Below are 17538 nucleotides of genomic sequence, written 5' to 3' on the forward strand. Positions count from 1 at the left end.
CCAGGCAAGCCAGGCCCAAGCTTTCATCCCCAGCTTTTCAAGCTTCTTCCTTGTCTGTCCTGTTCCATCCAAGTCCTGATGGTAGTCTTGAGGCTGCCACCATGTAACTCACACCCGTGTGCTACATGACCACTGACGTACGGGATGAGATGCCTGATGCAAGCTCTTTGAACGTTTCCTCGTGGTATGCAACCACAAGCGAGGGTTATCGATGAGTCGATTATGGGTATTAGATCCGGTGAGTTTATTCTGCCCGTAAATGATGTTACTGGGTTAGAAGCAAGTGATACTATTCAGTCCATACTCTGCCAACCTACCTGACCAGGCTCATTAGCTAGTACTTCGTACCTAGGTAGGTCGGTGTCATTGACTCGCTAGTTGATTATGCACGCTCAGCAAGCTGCGGGTAATGCAAACTCTTATCGATCTTTCTTTCACCGAGTTCCACGAATTACCGTCAAAAATAACTTCTCATCTTTCATGCTCGCATTCTGCAGCTCAAGCTCCAAACCACAATTCTATGCTCCTTCACGACTGAGACACGAAAAAGAGACATGATCCCTGTCGGACCGGGAGCAATGTCCCTACCCGTGTGGTATGATTGGTCGCGTTGGCGCCCGGATCAGTGATGCCTCCATGCATCGTGGGCCCTTTGGCCTCGACCACTTGAGAGACCTACATACCCGCTGTGGCCGGTTACAGAGACCTCCTCTAGCTTGTGCTGGATGGACCCTTGCGTTCTCGTTAAATTCTGTCAATCGTCTTTCCATGAATCTTGTTTGCTGTGGCTTTGGCGAGCACGTTTTCTTGAATCGTACTCCGTACGCCATCCACTTATCATCAAGTGAGGCTTGTTAGTCGTTCTCTGAGTCGTCCCGATACCATATCACATTAATCATGTAAACTCCATCGACCCCAGAACTAGGCGAAGGAAAGTCCAGGGCACAGTTCACATGGCAACCCATTGAGCCTGAGGGATGTGACTGGAGTCAAGGATGCCGTGTAACTGTGAGATTTCTACTCCGTAGTGTCTTTCACTAAATACCCACACTCTTCGTGGGTCGTGGAATGGGTTGAATACTCAACACTCCTTACGCATGATCCATTCAGCAAGCAGAATCATGGTCTCAGCCCACAATCAATGCGAGCAGTGTCTGTTACCAGCTAAACAGTATCAAGGCTATGGGCTTCTGTCTTTCCCGAGTGAAGTTTCAGCTTTTCCCCTTCTATGACATCCACGCCCGTACAACATGCATACGATAGGAAACCCGTAAATTTAGGGCTATCTAGCATCTGAATTATAAAGTACGGTTGGACAAAAGTTTAACAAGTCCCGGTGTCATCAATCGATACCAATAAGCAACACAAAATATCACAGTACGGATCAGTCAATAGGCACTCAATATCCTGCACCCAGTCCATCGTAGAGCACATGTGAATCGTCAATTGATTTACCTGTGTGCTATAGGGTAGGTATAGACACCTCTTGTAGTAGATCGAACCAATCAGGAGCTTACTTCATTAACTGATGCTCCCCCATATTTCCCCAGCTTTTTGACCATCATGTGATTGGATACTGTGTCGTCATTCCCGCTCGCCGCATCCGTCGGCTGCAGCTTAGGTGAGGTCGCAGCAGGCGCAGACCGTCCCATGTGCCACTTGCCTCGGATACCTGTATTTCACATGCTCATGACAACTTTTGCTACAAGTCAGCCTCAACCATATTTGGACTTAGCAAAGATATTCATACAACCACGTTTCTTTAATATTTGCCAGCGAAACCTTCACATTCCACGCGATACACTAATGGACACGTAAAGAAAGCGCATTTGAGCCTCGTAGAGACTCGAGGGTTGTGGGGAAGCTTCTCCAAACGACAATAGACGATATTCAACGTCATCACCAAACATTGCATCTCACATCACTATCGGATACTGTCTCTTATGGCCGCGCAATCAACGCTGCGGCATACTGCTGCCGAGGAGCAGCTAGCCGCCTTCCTCGACAAATGGACTGGCAAGATAAAGACAAGGTTGCGCGGAACGACTCGCACGACTCGTCTACTCGCGACATTGGCCCTTGCTATTTCAATTATCCTCGGAGGAGTTGGCGGGCGTCGATGGTGGAAGAATCGACGGCATGAGCGTGAACAGGGACGGAAACTTGTGCGCACAAACTCTTGGCTTCACAATAAGGACGGTTCGCGTACTATTTACGTTCCATACAAGGATGGCACATCAAAGGTGGTGATCAACACAACCAAGCCGCTCACTTTCGACGCCCATCGCCGTTTGTTCTTGAACCCTCCTCGGGTATCTGGACTCCGGGAGGGAACTGTGCCAGCAGCGCAAACAAAACCAGGCCTCAACATTGCCTTCCTGCACCAATTCCTCAGTTTGATGAGCATCATGATCCCCAGATGGTCTAGCAAGGAAGCTGGACTACTTGTCAGTCATGGCGTATTCTTGATGCTAAGGACATATCTCTCACTTGTTGTCGCTCGTCTGGACGGTGAGATTGTACGTGATTTGGTGGCTGGAAACGGAAAGGCGTTCCTCTGGGGTATTCTCAAGGTAAGCATTCGACCTAGGATTGTAGCCATTATACTCACATGTCCCAGTGGTGCGGCCTTGGAGGGTTTGCTTCATATACCAATGCCATGATTAAGTTCCTGGAGTCGAAGGTTTCCATTGCCTTCCGTACGCGACTTACACGCTACATCCATGACCTCTACCTTAACGATAACCTCAACTACTACAAGCTGTCTAACCTCGACGGTGGTGTTGGCCAAAGTGCTGATCAGTTCATCACTCAAGATCTAACTCTGTTCTGTGCAGCTGCAGCCAACATCTACTCATCGCTCGGCAAACCTTTCGTCGACCTGTGCGTCTTCAATTACCAGCTTTATCGATCTCTAGGACCTCTTGCTCTCACTGGCCTCATGAGCAACTACTTCTTGACTGCCAGCATCCTCCGAAGACTTTCACCTCCATTTGGCAAGCTAAAGGCAGTCGAAGGCCGAAAAGAGGGTGACTTCCGAAGTTTACATGCCCGCTTGATTGCCAATGCCGAAGAGGTTGCATTTTATGGTGGTGCAGATACCGAGAAGACATTCTTGAACCGCGAGTTTAAGTCATTAAAGACTTGGATGGAGGGTATTTACATGCTGAAGATTCGCTACAACATTTTGGAAGACTTCATCCTCAAATATAGTTGGAGTGCTTACGGATATTTGCTGGCCTCGCTTCCCGTCTTCCTGCCACAATGGGGTGGCGTTGGTGGCCGAGCTGAGATGGTTGAGAATGGTGTACGAGGAGGTCGAGAGCGCAACCGCATGAAGGATTTTATCACCAACAAGAGGCTTATGCTCTCACTTGCCGATGCAGGTGGCCGTATGATGTACTCTATTAAGGACCTTTCGGAACTGGCAGGCTATACTAGCCGTGTGTACACACTCATCTCGACATTGCACCGGGTACATGCCGATGCTTACCACGTTCGGGCCGGCCAAAGCGAACTATACTCATTGTCAGATGTTTCAGGAACAATCCAGAAAGGATTTGACGGTGTTAGATTCGAGCATGTTCCAGTTGTGGCTCCTGGTCTGTGGCCTCAGGGAGGCGAGGAGTTACTCGAGTCATTGTCCATCATCGTGCGAAGAGGTGAACATCTATTGGTAAGCTAACCCATGACATAAGCCTGTACGATTGCTAACAACAACCAGATTTCTGGACCAAATGGCGTGGGTAAAACCGCTATTGCAAGAATCCTGGCCGGCTTATGGCCAGTCTACCGAGGCCTAGTCAGTCGCCCCAAGGATATCGGCCAGGACGGCATTATGTTCCTCCCCCAGCGACCTTACCTGAGCCCCGGAACACTCCGTGATCAAGTCATCTATCCGGATGGTCATGTGGATATGAAGGAGAAGCGCAAGTCCGAGGATGACCTCAAAAGCGTCCTGGACGCTGCGCGACTCGGATACCTCCCTGACAGAGAGGGTGGATGGGATACGCGAAAGGAATGGAAGGACGTTCTCAGTGGAGGCGAGAAGCAGCGCATGGGTTTTGCCCGTGTACTCTACCACGAGCCCCAATATGCGATTGTGGATGAGGGCACCAGCGCTGTTTCGAGCGATGTAGAAGGCCTGCTATATGAAACATGCAAGGAGAGAGGCATCAGTAAGTCATAGGTTGTTTCAAGTTCTGACGGGGACATCAGGCTAACATGCCACAGCACTCATCACCATCTCAACACGCGCATCCCTCAAGAAGTATCACACATACAACCTGGTCCTTGGTATGGGCGACCAGGGAGATGAGTGGGAATTCGAGCGAATAGGCACCGAGCGTGAGAAGATGCAGGTCGAGAAGGAGTTGCAAGACCTCCGTGAGCGACTGGAGCAGGTCGACGAGTGGAAGAAGCGCCGAGATGAGATCGAGACTGAGCTCGCAGCAGTCTGGACAGACCAGGGCGAGGTGCTAGAGGCTCCGGCATATGCAGAGAAGGCAGCTGAGGGCCAGGAGTAAGCGAAGGGTGGATCGAAGGGCTGATTGATTGATTGACGTAAGCAGAGAGCAATACCCCGAGGAGTTTAGATGATGGGATATTTTGTATGGCACGGAGTAGGCGGCGGGATTTGTGTATCTATTATTTCCAGGATCTACATAGACGATGATCTATCATGACAGAAGAGCAGAAGTTGGCTGATGTGACGTTGGAGAGATGGGGCAAGGGATAGAGTCAAGGGCTACTAAACGTCAAAGATAGACCACATTTGGATATATAGGACCATTTTTATCGTCGACCCTCAACGTGCAGGAGTGAGATGGAATTCTAGATCAAATAAAGATGATTGCAGATCCCTCCAGACTCGGCTACGAAACCAATATTTCCCAAGCCAAGCTTTACAGCTCCAACGCCACTTTTCCAGGGCAGACTCCAATCACGAGGTCGTAGCGACAGCACGAACTATCAACGGCGCTAGCAGCAGCAGCAGCAGCAGAAGAGGAAAAACGCCTCCCTCGGATGAGGTCGATCCCGCGTGGGCGGGTCATTGAATTGTTAATTGAATTTCTCAACCGTCGTAGTTCGGAGAGGGGGAGGCGAAAAAATCAGGGCAGTCGGAGGAGCTGGAAATCGATAGTCTAGAGGAGGGATGGAGTCGTCAATTGATAACTGAGCCTCTTTCTTCTTCTTTTCAATCAATTCCTAGATGTGTATCCGTGTATATGAAGTCGTCGAGAATATATCATCGAGAGAGAGCCTGATTGCGTCGATTGAAGTAGGCTGAATGAACTGAGCTGAGCTGAACTTATGGAGGCTTGCATCTATTGCATGCAGATCAGCAAACACACATACACCCTCACATACTCACATACTCACTCACAGCCTGACACTTGAGACTTTTTATTCTCTTTGTTACATCTTCTTTATCCTCCTCATCTTCAATCAGTTGAGACGATAGACGCTGATCATCGTCATCGCTCAACTCAATTATACACTCTACTATCGTCAGCCACCAAACTAGAACTCCAAGGACAACCTCAAAAATGAACAGAAATCACAACTACAGAACAGGCTCCTTCAGCTCAATCTCTCGTCCCTACCTCCCCTCAATCGACGAGAACGAAATCGCCTCTACACCTTCATCTCACAGTCCTCCAACACCTCCCCTTCGCATTCCCAGGAAATCACCCCGGCGCGCTGTTCGCAACAATGCAATTCCACCAGCGTATGTACCAAGAGGACGAGTATACTATGCTCCGCCCGTGGCGCACTATACCCCGCCGCCTAGCTACAGCTACAACTACAACTACAGCGATGCTAAGGGTAAATTCCTAGAGCATGAGTATTCTGAAGCTGGGAGCTATAGAGAGAGGAAGGTTTGTGGGCTTGATAAGCGCAGAGGATGTTGTTTATTGATTATTGCCCTCGTGGGCGTTGCTATCGTTGCTGTTGCTTTGGGTATTGGGCTTTCGATAGGGCTGAAGGACGAGTAAGTTGAACATCCGAGACACTGATGAGTCTCACTAACACCATCTTCAGAGACGCAGCACCACCGCAAAAGACTTCAACTTCAGAACCTCCAGCTGCATTCCCGGCTGGTTCTTTTGCTTTCAAAGCAGATCTTCAAAACACCACCACAGACTGTACCTCCAACCCTTCAACATGGCGCTGCTATCCTTATGAAAAGGGCTCATCAGCAACGTTCTTCTGGATAATCTCGTCCAAAAACGGCTCCTCGTACACCATCTCATCCACAGAAAACCCCTTTGCACCCTCGTTCACGAACTTGACTCTCAAGGTTCTTGACAAGGATACATCCCAAGAGCGTCTGCAGTTTTCTTTCTCCATGAACAAAACGGTCGTCCCAGATGATCAGCTCTCGTCGAGCAATCGTGCAGCAAAGTGTACGTTTGGCGATACGCTTTTCGAAGCCACACTGTGGACGCAGCGGAAAAGGGGTGATGAGGCGGCTGGAAATACAAAGTTTGCTGCTTGGCCAGGCGATGTTGACGTTGTTCAGCGCAAAACATTCAATGGAGGATCACCAAATTGTGTGGATAGCGAGGGTGGCCAAGTGGGTGATGTAAAGTCAGAGTCTGGGGCGTGCGAGTGCCGCTATGCAAACTACGATATCAACTAGATTGTCTCTATCTGTATTTATGCTGGGCGAGTTAATGTCAGGACTTGGTTACGAGGAAATCAAGGTGGAAGGATATAGTAGTTTAGCAGTAAGTGATACCCAGGACCAACAAGTTCTATAATCAATTCTATTGGAAACGAAAAAACAATGACACGCGAGAAACAAATCTATAGAAAAAAATGGCCAAAATGAGGATTGAGGGACAGACCAGAAACACCGTAAACAGTACAATTTTGCACCACCTGACACAATAGGCAGAATATCCATCGCGATAAACAAAACGAAAACAAGAGCACCCATGCAAACCATTTCCCTAGATATGATTTTAGTTCGCGAAACAATACACGGGAAAACCATCTTTCTCGAGTTGCGATTCGAGATGTTGCGAACGAGTCAAAAGGTTGCGAAAAGCCACAGGCATATCCGGCAACACTTTCTCAACATACTCCGCAAGAGCATCATGCTTCCGAAGCAGCACTTTACGCCCTGCCCTCTTAGCTTTTGGAGGTTTCTTGCTGACCTTGCTTGACTTGACAGACTTCAGAGAAATGTCAGGTGTAACCTTTGTAGTAGATATTTGGGTTGCGCGCTTGAGATGTATGTTCCCCAAATTCTTACCTAGTGCAGAAGGAGTTACATTATGTTGTCCCCTTCGTAGGTGAGGAGGAACATAAGGCTGAGCTCCCGGCAGAACTTGAGGCTGCTGAGCTTGGGGTTGAACTTGGGCCGGGGGTCCAGGCCAGTGAGCTTGACGTTGGATTTGAGGCTGGACTTGAGGCCGGGCTTGGGGTTGAACTTGAGGCCTGGGTCCAGGCCAGTGAGCTTGATGTTGGAATTGAGGCTGAACTTGAGGCCGGGCTGGGGGCTGTTGGGCTCGGGGCTGAACTCGATGCTGGCCTTGACGTTGACCATTATACTGGCCCTGACGCTGGGCTTGACGCTGGCCTTGGCGTTGACCATTATACTGGCCCTGACGTTGACCTTGACGTTGACCTTGACGTTGGCCTTGACGTTGGCCTTGACGCTGGCCTTGGGGCTGGGCTTGAGGCCGCTGGGCTTGAAGCTGAACTGGAGGCTGTGCTGGAGGCTCCGTTATATCAGGCTGAACCCTTCGTTGGTCGTAAGGAGGCTTTCGTAAGTGAGGAGGAGTAACACGAGGAGCTTGAGGCTGAACTGGAGGCTGGGCAGGAGGCTCATATACATCAGGTTGGGCTCTTCGTTGGTCATATGGAGGCTTTCGTAAGTGAGGAGGAGTAACACGAGGAGCTTGAGGCTGAACCTGAGGAGGGACTTGAGGCTGAACTGGAGGCTGGGCAGGAGGCTCCTTCATATCACGTTGGGTCCTTCGTAAGTGAGGAGGAGTATTACGAGGAGCTTGGGGTTGATTCGGCGCGCCTTGGTTTCCAACTGCTTGCACCATGTGAGACGCGATTGCTAAGCCTCCTTTCGCAGCAGAGGCTACCACGACCTGCTTGACAGGATTCGCAGGAGGTGGTGCTTGTGCAGGGATGGGCTTTGGCGCTTGAGGCTCGAAGAGGGTTTTCCACCATTGATGAACAGACTCTGGGCCTTCATTATTGAAGCCCTGCTCCTTTCGGCCCAAAATATTCCTCAGAAGCTGGGTAATAAGGGGCCTATCTTTAGGCTTCTCGTGCAGACACCTCGTCACGATCTGCCGCAATTCCATGTCGATGTGCTGGAACTGTGGGGTCTGGAGTCTCCCTCCATGTGTCGGCTTGTTTGTTTCATCATGGTCAACAGCTTTGTAAGGAAACCTGCTGAATTCTCTCGTAATGATGGACTCCATCTTTCCATAGCATTAGCGTTTTTCTCGAGTCAGTTCTGGCCAGGAAAACTTACAACTTTGGCAATAAGAAATATGTTGGTCCACATCCCAAAACGGCCGGCTACCTCCATCCCCCCATCCCTTTCCAAGTCTTCACCTCCAAAGAATTGTCTCAAGGTAGGCTCTGGCAAGCTGACACGAATACTATCCCAATCTCTACTGAATTGCTCCTAGAGTCTATTAGTGATGAATTCTACAATAATATTAGACCTGTCATCACATACTGGTGTCGCGGCATGAGGCTTAACAGGGTCTCTCATGGACCAAAACTCGTCTTCGTTGTGACTCTCCCAACACTCGTTCATTTTGTAGCTCCAGGCACCGAGGTCATGGAGCTAAAGAAATCAAGTCAGCTCAGGTACAAAGGGTAAATGTCGTCGTTGTGTAGGCTCACCTTGAAAACAGGCTGGTTAGGATGCGTAGCTGGATCATGACCCGCAAGAACTAGACACACGAGGTTAGCAGAAGGCCTCTAGAGATGGTTGATAAACTCTTACCATTGAGAACTTCTAGATCGAGATGAACATCGTGCTCGATTTTCCACTCCCTTTCGACATGGTCGAGGAAGGCCAGTGCCTCGTCCCTATCAGATACTACGTCTTTCCACCACGTTTCAAAACTAGAGTTGCCAGAGCTGTCGGACGGGGTATAAGCAATGGTTGCGAGAGCAAGTACAACTATTCAATAGAGTCAGTCGAAAAGGTAAGATACAATGCTTCGGGGCAAGATGGCTTACGGCATTCCCAAATTCCCCAGAGAACTTGGGCTGGGATCTGAACGTTTCTCGTAGCGACAGTTTGCATGATGTTGACCATGTCCCCGAACTTCATATACTCAAAGACAACACACTTCTGTTCTTCGGCCTTCCAATCTTTTCCAAGTCTGAGAGTACAGGTACCAATAGTGCCATCTTCTATCATACGGTTGCGTATATCCACCACCTCGCGATGTAAGTCGATAACCTGTGTCGTGTGTTGAGCACCGTCATACCGCAAGTGAAACTCGGCTTCTTTGTAAGGATCGAAAGCATTAGTCGAAGAGTCTATAGGTCTCTTGATCACGACCCTCCTGACAGACTTGTCCTCAAAAACGACATCCCATAGTGTGACGTATCCATGACCACCCTGGGCAAGTACCTTGATTAACTTGAAATTCATGCCATTCCAACGTTTATTTTCTATCATCTTTCGGGCATCTTGTGAAAGGGGGCCAAGTGGATCGTAGGGCGCGTCGCGCTTTGGAAAATCTGTGAAATGGTGGACAGTCTCTTTGCCTATGGGACGTTGATCCCAGGGGGAGACATATTGCCACAGGTGCTGTGGAAAGGATTTCCAGTTAAAAAGGAAGACCTCCTCCTCGCCGCGAATCAGAGCTGATTGAACAGCAATAATGTTTCGCTTGCCTATCAAGCACTCTCCGACCTCTTGATCGTCTTGCTCAAAGCCCAGGTCGACTGATGCGATTCGAATGTGTTGGGGATTCATGCTGGATAGACTGTGCCGAATTGAATTTGATGTTATCGGAAGTGAGTATCACGCGGGGAAAGGCTGGAGGATTCGATGGTAATAAACTTGTTCGACTGAACAAAGACCCAAGGAGCTGCTGTTGGGGTCCCTCAAGACACGAGTGTTTTGTGTTGGACATTGACCATTGATAGCCCCAACATCTGAAAGAAGCATCGAGGGCGACATTGTGAGAGAATCGAATCCGAAATTGGGTGTCTTTGGACAAAGAGGTGCGGTGGTTCCGTGATGGGTGGTGGTTTTGCGGTTTCTTTGTCCATCAGCCTGGTGACGTCCTGCATGTCAAGATGGGCCTATTTTGGTCGCCGGGAGCCATGATCACGGATGCGACTATGCGCGAGCTTGAAAGGTCTCTTTGAAGCTGGAGAGGTGCTTGTCATGATTAAAGGGTCGAGTCTATTGTTGGTGTAAGGTAGTCAGGACCATTTTGGGAGGGAGTAGTCTTTGTCGTATAACAATTGAAGTTATTCAGCATCAGCCTCTGACAATATTTTGGGCAAATTGGATCCATTGAGGTTGATCTTGGCCATCTCATGCTCATGCTCGGCCTTGGGCATCCATTCTTTTTCCCCCATCATGGGACTTGCTCACTAGGTTGTCATGGATGATGGGTGTACTGTAGGTAGGGGGTGTTTACAGAGCAACATTTAGAGTGGAGATTCTATGTGAGTGCCTGGAGATTACCCGCTACTGTGGGACGACGGGCAGCTCATCCGTGGGGCACTTGCCTTTAGGCTAAATTGATGGTTTCTTCCGGAAGGACAAGACCCTCAGAGGCTCTTCAAACTTCGTTTTAGTTATCATGATATGGGCATTCACCCGCGATAAATCCACATGACATGGACAATATCGTAGACTAGGGAACCTTGGAATTACGCCGAGCCGAGAGATATGGACCACGTCAGAGATTTTGGCAGAATAGAGTAGCAGAAGGGGGAGGTCATGCGGCGAATCGCCCGGAGTTAGGGGACCCTACGCCTATGTATGTTGGTATGTTTAACCTTGAAGATGGAAAGGAGTTGCTTCAGGCTGGGTTTGCGCATCAATCACAGAAAAGAAAGATGCCTCAAGACACACCCGGACGAGTCAAAGTCGACTTGGCTTAGACGCGGCACTTGAAAATACTTTACAGAATAAACGCACAAATAGGCTGCTCACAAAGGCCAAATCTGAGACCAGGGGCACATGTGTCATGAAACAGACAGAATCTGCGGCGTATGAAGACAACTGCTTTTGTGGTGTAGATCCTGCTTATTATTGCTCTTCATCTTCATCTGTCTCTCTCAACTGGGGTCTTGGTGTGGCTACCTTAGCCTAGTCGCTAGATTTGCGGGGTGAAGCATCCATGCAAGCCCTGGAACAGACTGGACTGGATTGGTTCTCGAATGACTGACACATGTACTTCGGGGAGCTTCGGCCATTACTTTAGTGTCTTTTTTTGTTTTCTTCTTTCTTTTGGCTGAAAGTTTTCATGATCAGATTTGTTTCTGAAGTATCCACTCGTCATATGTAATATCTGTATGCACTCAGGCACTGTAATAATCGGCGATGTAAGTAATATCACGAGCCATGACTTATAACAGAACATTCAGCTTCACAGCGATAAGCGATGAGATTTAGTTTATCCAGAATATTATTCCTTACCTTGTAATTATGAACCCTACATACTTACATACATACCTACACATGGCATCCATCCTCCCCCAATGACTACCCATCCAATAGTTATGCCCGCCATCTCATCCGCCGGGTGAATTCCAATCCTGTGCCCCACCAACAGCGGCATAGTCTGGAAGGCAGAGAAGACACCGGGGCTGAGCTGGGCTGGTTAATACGGCGATTCGCTCTCTCTTGGCTCGCATGATGGTCTCTAACCAGACATTTGCCGCCCTCACACACCTCTCTATCTACTGTGCTGTACCTTTGGGGGTTACACACCCCGGAAGCAATCCCATGATACCTACTGCACCAGAAGCATTGCTGCAGGCCTGAGGGAGTGACATTCTATGACCCGCGGAAGCAATACGCGCACTCATGCCATCGCTATTCATGGCCTTTCTCTTGCTGAAGGCGTAGCGCTATCAAATACCATGCCATGCAATGCCATACTACGTAGTATGGACCTTGCCCCTTGCTTGTCATGCCGCACCCATGAGGGCATACGATATCTGCCTAGGGACTGTAGCTACCTCTGAGGATAATATGTACGCATAGCAACATGTGTTCTTCTTAGCATAAGTATAAATACTACTGTCCCCTCCTCCGAGCTGTCTATCCCATTCTTGCTTCTCCTCTCCTCCTCTCTCTACTCTATCACTCAACCAACCACCACGTCTCTTACACATCAACAACCGTCACAATGGTCAACGTCCCCAGCATCAAGCTCAACAGCGGCTTCGACATGCCCCAGATTGGCTTCGGCCTCTGGAAGGTTGACGACAACTGCGCTGATGTTGTCTACGAGGCCATCAAGGCTGGATACCGTCTTCTCGACGGTGCTTGCGGTACGTTTGTCTCCAAAACCCCCAATTGCCTTTACAATTACCCGTCGCCAACTTCAATTACACGGCCATGATCCCATTACTTTGCCCCTACCCAGATAATCCTTGTCTCTCTGCCCCTCATTTTCCCTGCCAATTGTCAATTTCACCGAGAAAACAGCCACATTACCCCTGTAAAACTACCCCTCCACTACACTTGGAGCTTCACCCCACACCATGATAGCTTCATGACTTCTCTTTTTACCCGGACAAACCATAATTTCACAGAAATTCTAATTGATTTTCCACTACAGATTACGGAAATGAGAAGGCCTGCGGTGAGGGTGTCGCTCGCGCTATCAAGGATGGTATCGTGAAGCGTGAGGAGCTCTTCATCGTCTCTAAGCTCTGGCAAACCTACCACGACAAGGAGAACGTCGAGCCCATCACCCGCAAACAGCTCGCCGACTGGCAGATCGACTACTTTGACCTCTTCCTCATCCACTTCCCCGTCGCCCTCGAGTACGTCGACCCCAAGGTCCGCTACCCCCCTGGCTGGCACTACGACGACGCCGGCACCGAGATCCGATGGAGCAAGGCCACCAACGAGGAGACCTGGGGCGCCATGGAGGACCTCGTTGAGAAGGGTCTCGCCAAGTCCATTGGTATCTCCAACTTCCAGGCTCAGTCCATCTACGATCTCCTCAAGTACGCCAAGATCCGACCTGCCACCCTCCAGGTCGAGCTTCACCCCTACCACCAGCAGACCGAGCTTGTCCGCCTCGCCAAGGCTGAGGGCATTGCTCTGACTGCCTACTCTTCTTTCGGCCCTGCTGGCTTCATGGAGCTCGACATGGACATTGCCAAGTCTGCTTCTCCTCTCATGCAGCACGAGGTCTTCACTGGCCTCGCCAGCAAGTACAACAAGACCGCCGCCCAGGTTCTCCTCCGATGGGCCACACAGCAAGGTCTTGCTGTCATCCCCAAGAGCACCACACCCGAGTACATGGCCCAGAACTTCGGCTGTGTCGGCTGGGACATTGATGAGGAGGACATGAAGCGCATTGCCAGAATGAACCTAAACCTCAAGTTCAACAAGCCCACCAACGTAAGTTTTCACTACCAATTGGCTGCCAAAGACAATACTAACGTGTTCTAGTACTTCCCTACTGAGAAGCTCTGGATCTTCGCTTAAATAATGACAATGAAATGATATGATAAGTAAAAGAAAGAAGCATTGGGAACATGTTTGTTTGGGATATTTGGCGTTTGATGACGATGGGCTGCATTTTGTAGAACCGCAAGGACTTGATGAGACGCTCTCATAGAATACAAAAGACAGTTAACCCTTCAACAAATTTGGTCATTTTCTGCGTGATATGATTATCGTTTTGGGAAATGATTGCTCCATGATATGACCAAGACTGAGCAGTGCGTGACTGGCTGTGGCCTCGGTAACTCTGTCTTTGTTCTAGAACCTTGTCTAAACTGTAACTCAGATAAAGCTTTATCTGTCTTTGAATGAACCGTTTATTGAGTGCACCATTGATGCCACCCTGAATATCGAAAAAGCCAAACTCCATTTCCTCAACGCCATGCTTTCTGTGACGAAGCCCTCAAAATTCGAACTCATGTTCGAACAAATGCTAGAAAAAGTGGTTAGCAGTGATCCATAGAATTGTATAATTCAGTGTCAACTTACTAGCATCAATCTGTTTGACCTGCGGCAACGTCATTCGGATCCTGTTCCTATATGCCACAGGTTCCTGCAGTTGCAGCGGGTTTCCTTCAAAATACACCGTCGTCAATTCTTTCTTATCGGCAAGGTATTTCGCAACCTCCTTATAATCGTTGATGAGATTATAGCTGGCCCACAACTCTTCCAGCTCAGCGAGTGACTCAAGACCCTTGATGCTGGTGATCTTGTTGTTTGAGATATCCAGCACATGTAGCTTGGGGTTATGCTCCAGTCCCTCTAGAGATTCCAGCATGTTGTGAGAGATATATAGCTCCTCTAGCGTGGGGACGTCCTTGAGTGGTGACAAATCGCTTATACGGTTGGACTGAATGCTCAGTAGTCGAAGATTGGGCAAACCACCTAGACCAGTGAGCTCAGTAATCTTGTTTTTGGCCAACCAAAGCTCTTCAATCGCCTTTAGAGAATCGAGGTTCTTGATTTCGCGAATGCGGTTCGATCCCAGCTCAAGAGATGTCAACTTGTCCAGCCCCTCCAGCCCCTCGATTTTACCAATCTTGTTGGCGACAAGGTACAATTCCTTGAGTTTTGTCAAATGGTTGATGTGCTTGATATGCTTGATTTTGTTGAAGCTTAGATCAAGGCTTGTAAGGTTTGTTAACTCGTCGAGGCCGCGAATGTGCGAAATGAGGTTGTCGTAGAGGTCAAGGTCTTCGAGGGTCTCGGCTAAGGCGGGCAGGCCGTCGATTTGCTCGATGCTGTTTTGGCGGAGGCAAATACGGGAAACGTTCTTGAAGCGTTCGAGGCGCAGAGAGGAAATCGAAGCGATTCGAGAGTGCGAACACATAATTTCGTCCGTCTCGGGATCTTCGTCATCGAGGAGATCTGCACGTGTTAGTCCAAACTGTCCCTCTTTGTAGGTTGATATGTAGCACGTACCCTCATCAGCGTCGATCTGCTCTCCCTTCATGACATTCTCATCGTCAGAGTAGTCAGAATCGGTGAGAGCCTCTGGGTTTGTCATGGAAGCCGACTTTGGCATGCGAAGCTTGCCATCCCAACCCTTGCTGTTCCTGAGGCCAGGGCTTGACTCGCCGTCTGGGCGCGGTGAAGGCTTGTCGCTGTCACTGGGGACTTGGATGTGCGCATGGCCGTCGTTTTCTTTATCGGATCCAGACATGGTTGTGCGTGTTGAGCACTCTTAGAGCACGAGATGGTCGATGATGTAGTTATTCACGAAGATGGGCGGTAATGGCGGGGCAGATGTGATGCAAGTTTGTAAGCGAGTTTTGAGTCTAGCGACAGAGACGCTGTCGTTTTGAGGTTGTGGGGGAGAGGGACGGTAAAGAAGAGAGAGAAAAGGTGAAGGATGGGATTTTCAAGAACGTGATGGAGGCGGGAAAAAAGCTGATTAAAAGCTGAGCAATTTGACCTGAAATATCGGGTGCTTTCCACTTCCACTTGCACTTCCACTTTGGGCCTGTGTTTATGGATGGTTGGTTCCTGAGGGTGCCTTACTTTACCTGCAGCAAGTGTTTGGCGGGGCTTAAAACCGTTGTAACTTTATGGGTGACATTATGATATCACCTCAATAATCAGCCCATGGGACATATTAACAGATTGTTCTGCAAAAACATCTGCCTCAATTGATCATAGATTTAGTGAAAATTGGTTAAATACTAGAATCTCCTGAAAGACTTTTAGTGAAAGATTGATGAGATATCTGTAATCACTACACCCTGCAATCAAGTCAGATACATCTCACTATCAGCTGTCTCCCTCATTTTCACTGCACATCATCCCCAATTCGCACAGTCGCATATCCCTCAAGCCCAGTCGCGTTCGAACATGTCATAAACCTGGACCCCTTGCACCTAACTACTTACATCAATCCACGTTTCTCCCTCCCCTTGCCAGGCGCTTCTTTGATCGTCAGCTCCCATGGCCTCGCATGCCATCACCATATCGGCCATGCGCTCGCGAGGCGTTTGCGTGAGGACTCGGCCGCGTATATGGACACATGTAATTATGAGGCCTCATCTGGGCCGCGCTAGGTCCCTGCATGTTGCGCCTTTTCTCATGCCGCCGCTGGTGTTTACTGGTTTGTTTGTGGCTTTGTGGAGTTGGAAGTGTTTGATGATGGTTCTGTTCCAGAACACCATCATCTATAATCCGTTCTTACCACCCAATTCTCGGAGCTTGACCATTGAGGAGTACTCCCGCGATTGTGGGCGTGTGAAATGGAGGGAAGAGAGAATTAAGTCATTGGATGGAACAGAGATTGCCTTGTGTGTAGCAGATGTTCCCCCAGTATCTCAAGTGAGTGCTGGTAAAGCAAAGCACCCAGTTTACATCCTCTACTTTCAAGGTTTGCCACTCCTATAGTCAAACCGCACGGCAACTTATTCAAGTTCATAGGGAATGCATCGTCGTTGCCGCCTAGGTTACCTGATCTATCTTGGATCATACGGCGAGCACTTGATAATGAGCCCTCAGTAAACTACACACTGGTTTGTCTGAGTTATCGAGGGTATTGGACATCTCATGATAGACCATCGGAACCGGGAATCAATCTTGATTCACAAGCAGCACTGCAATGGATAGCTCAATTACACGAAATTAGACCAGAAAATGCTGATCAAGAGAAACCAACAGTCCTACTCTGGGGGCAGAGCATTGGCTGTGGTTTCGCAACTAATCTAGCAGCCAAAGGCGAATTCCCTCCAGGTATAAAACTTAACGGCCTTATTCTGGAAACACCCTTTACAAACGTCCGAGCAATGCTCCAAGCATTATATCCACAGAAGTGGCTTCCATACCAATATCTCTGGCCGTTTCTCCGAAACCACCTGGACAGCTGGACCAACCTCGGCATGATAGCCAAGAGATTCCCAGATACGCCACCGGGGATATTCATAGTGGAAGCCGGAAAAGATGAGCTTGTACCTGCCAATCACGGCGAGGAACTGCTTCAGCGATGCCAACAGGTTGGACTCCCAGTGGAGCGCCAGAAGGTCCGCGGGGCACTTCACAACGAAGCCATGGTGAGAGTCTCGGGCAAACAAGCACTTGCGCAGTCCATCTCGACGGCTGCAACACGGGCACGGGAACAGGAGTCGTTAGGAAAAGTAGGAGCCGTGAACAATGCAGGGAAGGGTTTGACTTGAAACTGGTCAAGTTGAGGGGCAAAACGTCCAAGTATCGAGTTCTCTGGCGTGAATTCGGGACATGTCGGTCATCTGCAGCCGTGGCGTACAGGGATCTTAAGTGTGTGTGACAGGAAATGCCGTCACGGTCAACCGTATAACGGGCATTGTCAGCGTCGATGCCCTCAAATCTCAGGGAGG

At 49.2% G+C, this 17538-nt stretch overlaps 6 protein-coding genes across 6 annotated transcripts; 4 read left to right on the forward strand and 2 right to left on the reverse strand.

Annotated features, from left to right (window-relative positions):
* Positions 1-1943: 1943 nt before the first annotated feature.
* FMAN_00380 (uncharacterized protein) lies at positions 1944-4526 on the forward strand (the record flags this gene model as incomplete). The annotated part of the gene is made up of 4 exons (XM_041822224.1): positions 1944-2573; positions 2621-3676; positions 3725-4178; positions 4234-4526. The coding sequence occupies 4 exons, from the start codon at positions 1944-1946 to the stop codon at positions 4524-4526; spliced, it is 2433 nt and encodes an 810-aa protein (XP_041687925.1).
* A 1023-nt stretch (positions 4527-5549) lies between these two features.
* FMAN_00381 (uncharacterized protein) lies at positions 5550-6646 on the forward strand (the record flags this gene model as incomplete). The annotated part of the gene is made up of 2 exons (XM_041822225.1): positions 5550-5995; positions 6046-6646. 2 exons carry the CDS (start codon positions 5550-5552, stop codon positions 6644-6646), a joined length of 1047 nt encoding a protein of 348 aa, XP_041687926.1.
* Positions 6647-6971: 325 nt separating this feature from the next.
* FMAN_00382 (uncharacterized protein) lies at positions 6972-9976 on the reverse strand (the record flags this gene model as incomplete). The annotated part of the gene is made up of 6 exons (XM_041822226.1): positions 6972-8453; positions 8507-8662; positions 8717-8827; positions 8887-8936; positions 8990-9169; positions 9229-9976. The coding sequence occupies 6 exons, from the start codon at positions 9974-9976 to the stop codon at positions 6972-6974; spliced, it is 2727 nt and encodes a 908-aa protein (XP_041687927.1).
* A 2398-nt stretch (positions 9977-12374) lies between these two features.
* On the forward strand, positions 12375-13690 carry FMAN_00383 (putative D-xylose reductase; the record flags this gene model as incomplete). Its single annotated transcript, XM_041822227.1, has 3 exons — positions 12375-12519; positions 12810-13603; positions 13655-13690. The coding sequence occupies 3 exons, from the start codon at positions 12375-12377 to the stop codon at positions 13688-13690; spliced, it is 975 nt and encodes a 324-aa protein (XP_041687928.1).
* A 434-nt stretch (positions 13691-14124) lies between these two features.
* Positions 14125-15371, reverse strand: FMAN_00384 (putative regulatory subunit of protein phosphatase-1; the record flags this gene model as incomplete). The annotated part of the gene is made up of 3 exons (XM_041822228.1): positions 14125-14141; positions 14198-15076; positions 15131-15371. The coding sequence occupies 3 exons, from the start codon at positions 15369-15371 to the stop codon at positions 14125-14127; spliced, it is 1137 nt and encodes a 378-aa protein (XP_041687929.1).
* An 899-nt stretch (positions 15372-16270) lies between these two features.
* Positions 16271-17358, forward strand: FMAN_00385 (uncharacterized protein; the record flags this gene model as incomplete). Its single annotated transcript, XM_041822229.1, has 2 exons — positions 16271-16559; positions 16610-17358. The coding sequence occupies 2 exons, from the start codon at positions 16271-16273 to the stop codon at positions 17356-17358; spliced, it is 1038 nt and encodes a 345-aa protein (XP_041687930.1).
* Between the last annotated feature and the right edge of the window lie 180 nt (positions 17359-17538).

This window comes from Fusarium mangiferae (assembly GCF_900044065.1).
Source record: "Fusarium mangiferae strain MRC7560 genome assembly, contig: FMAN_scaffold013, whole genome shotgun sequence".
NCBI classification, from domain to species: Eukaryota; Fungi; Ascomycota; class Sordariomycetes; order Hypocreales; family Nectriaceae; genus Fusarium; species Fusarium mangiferae.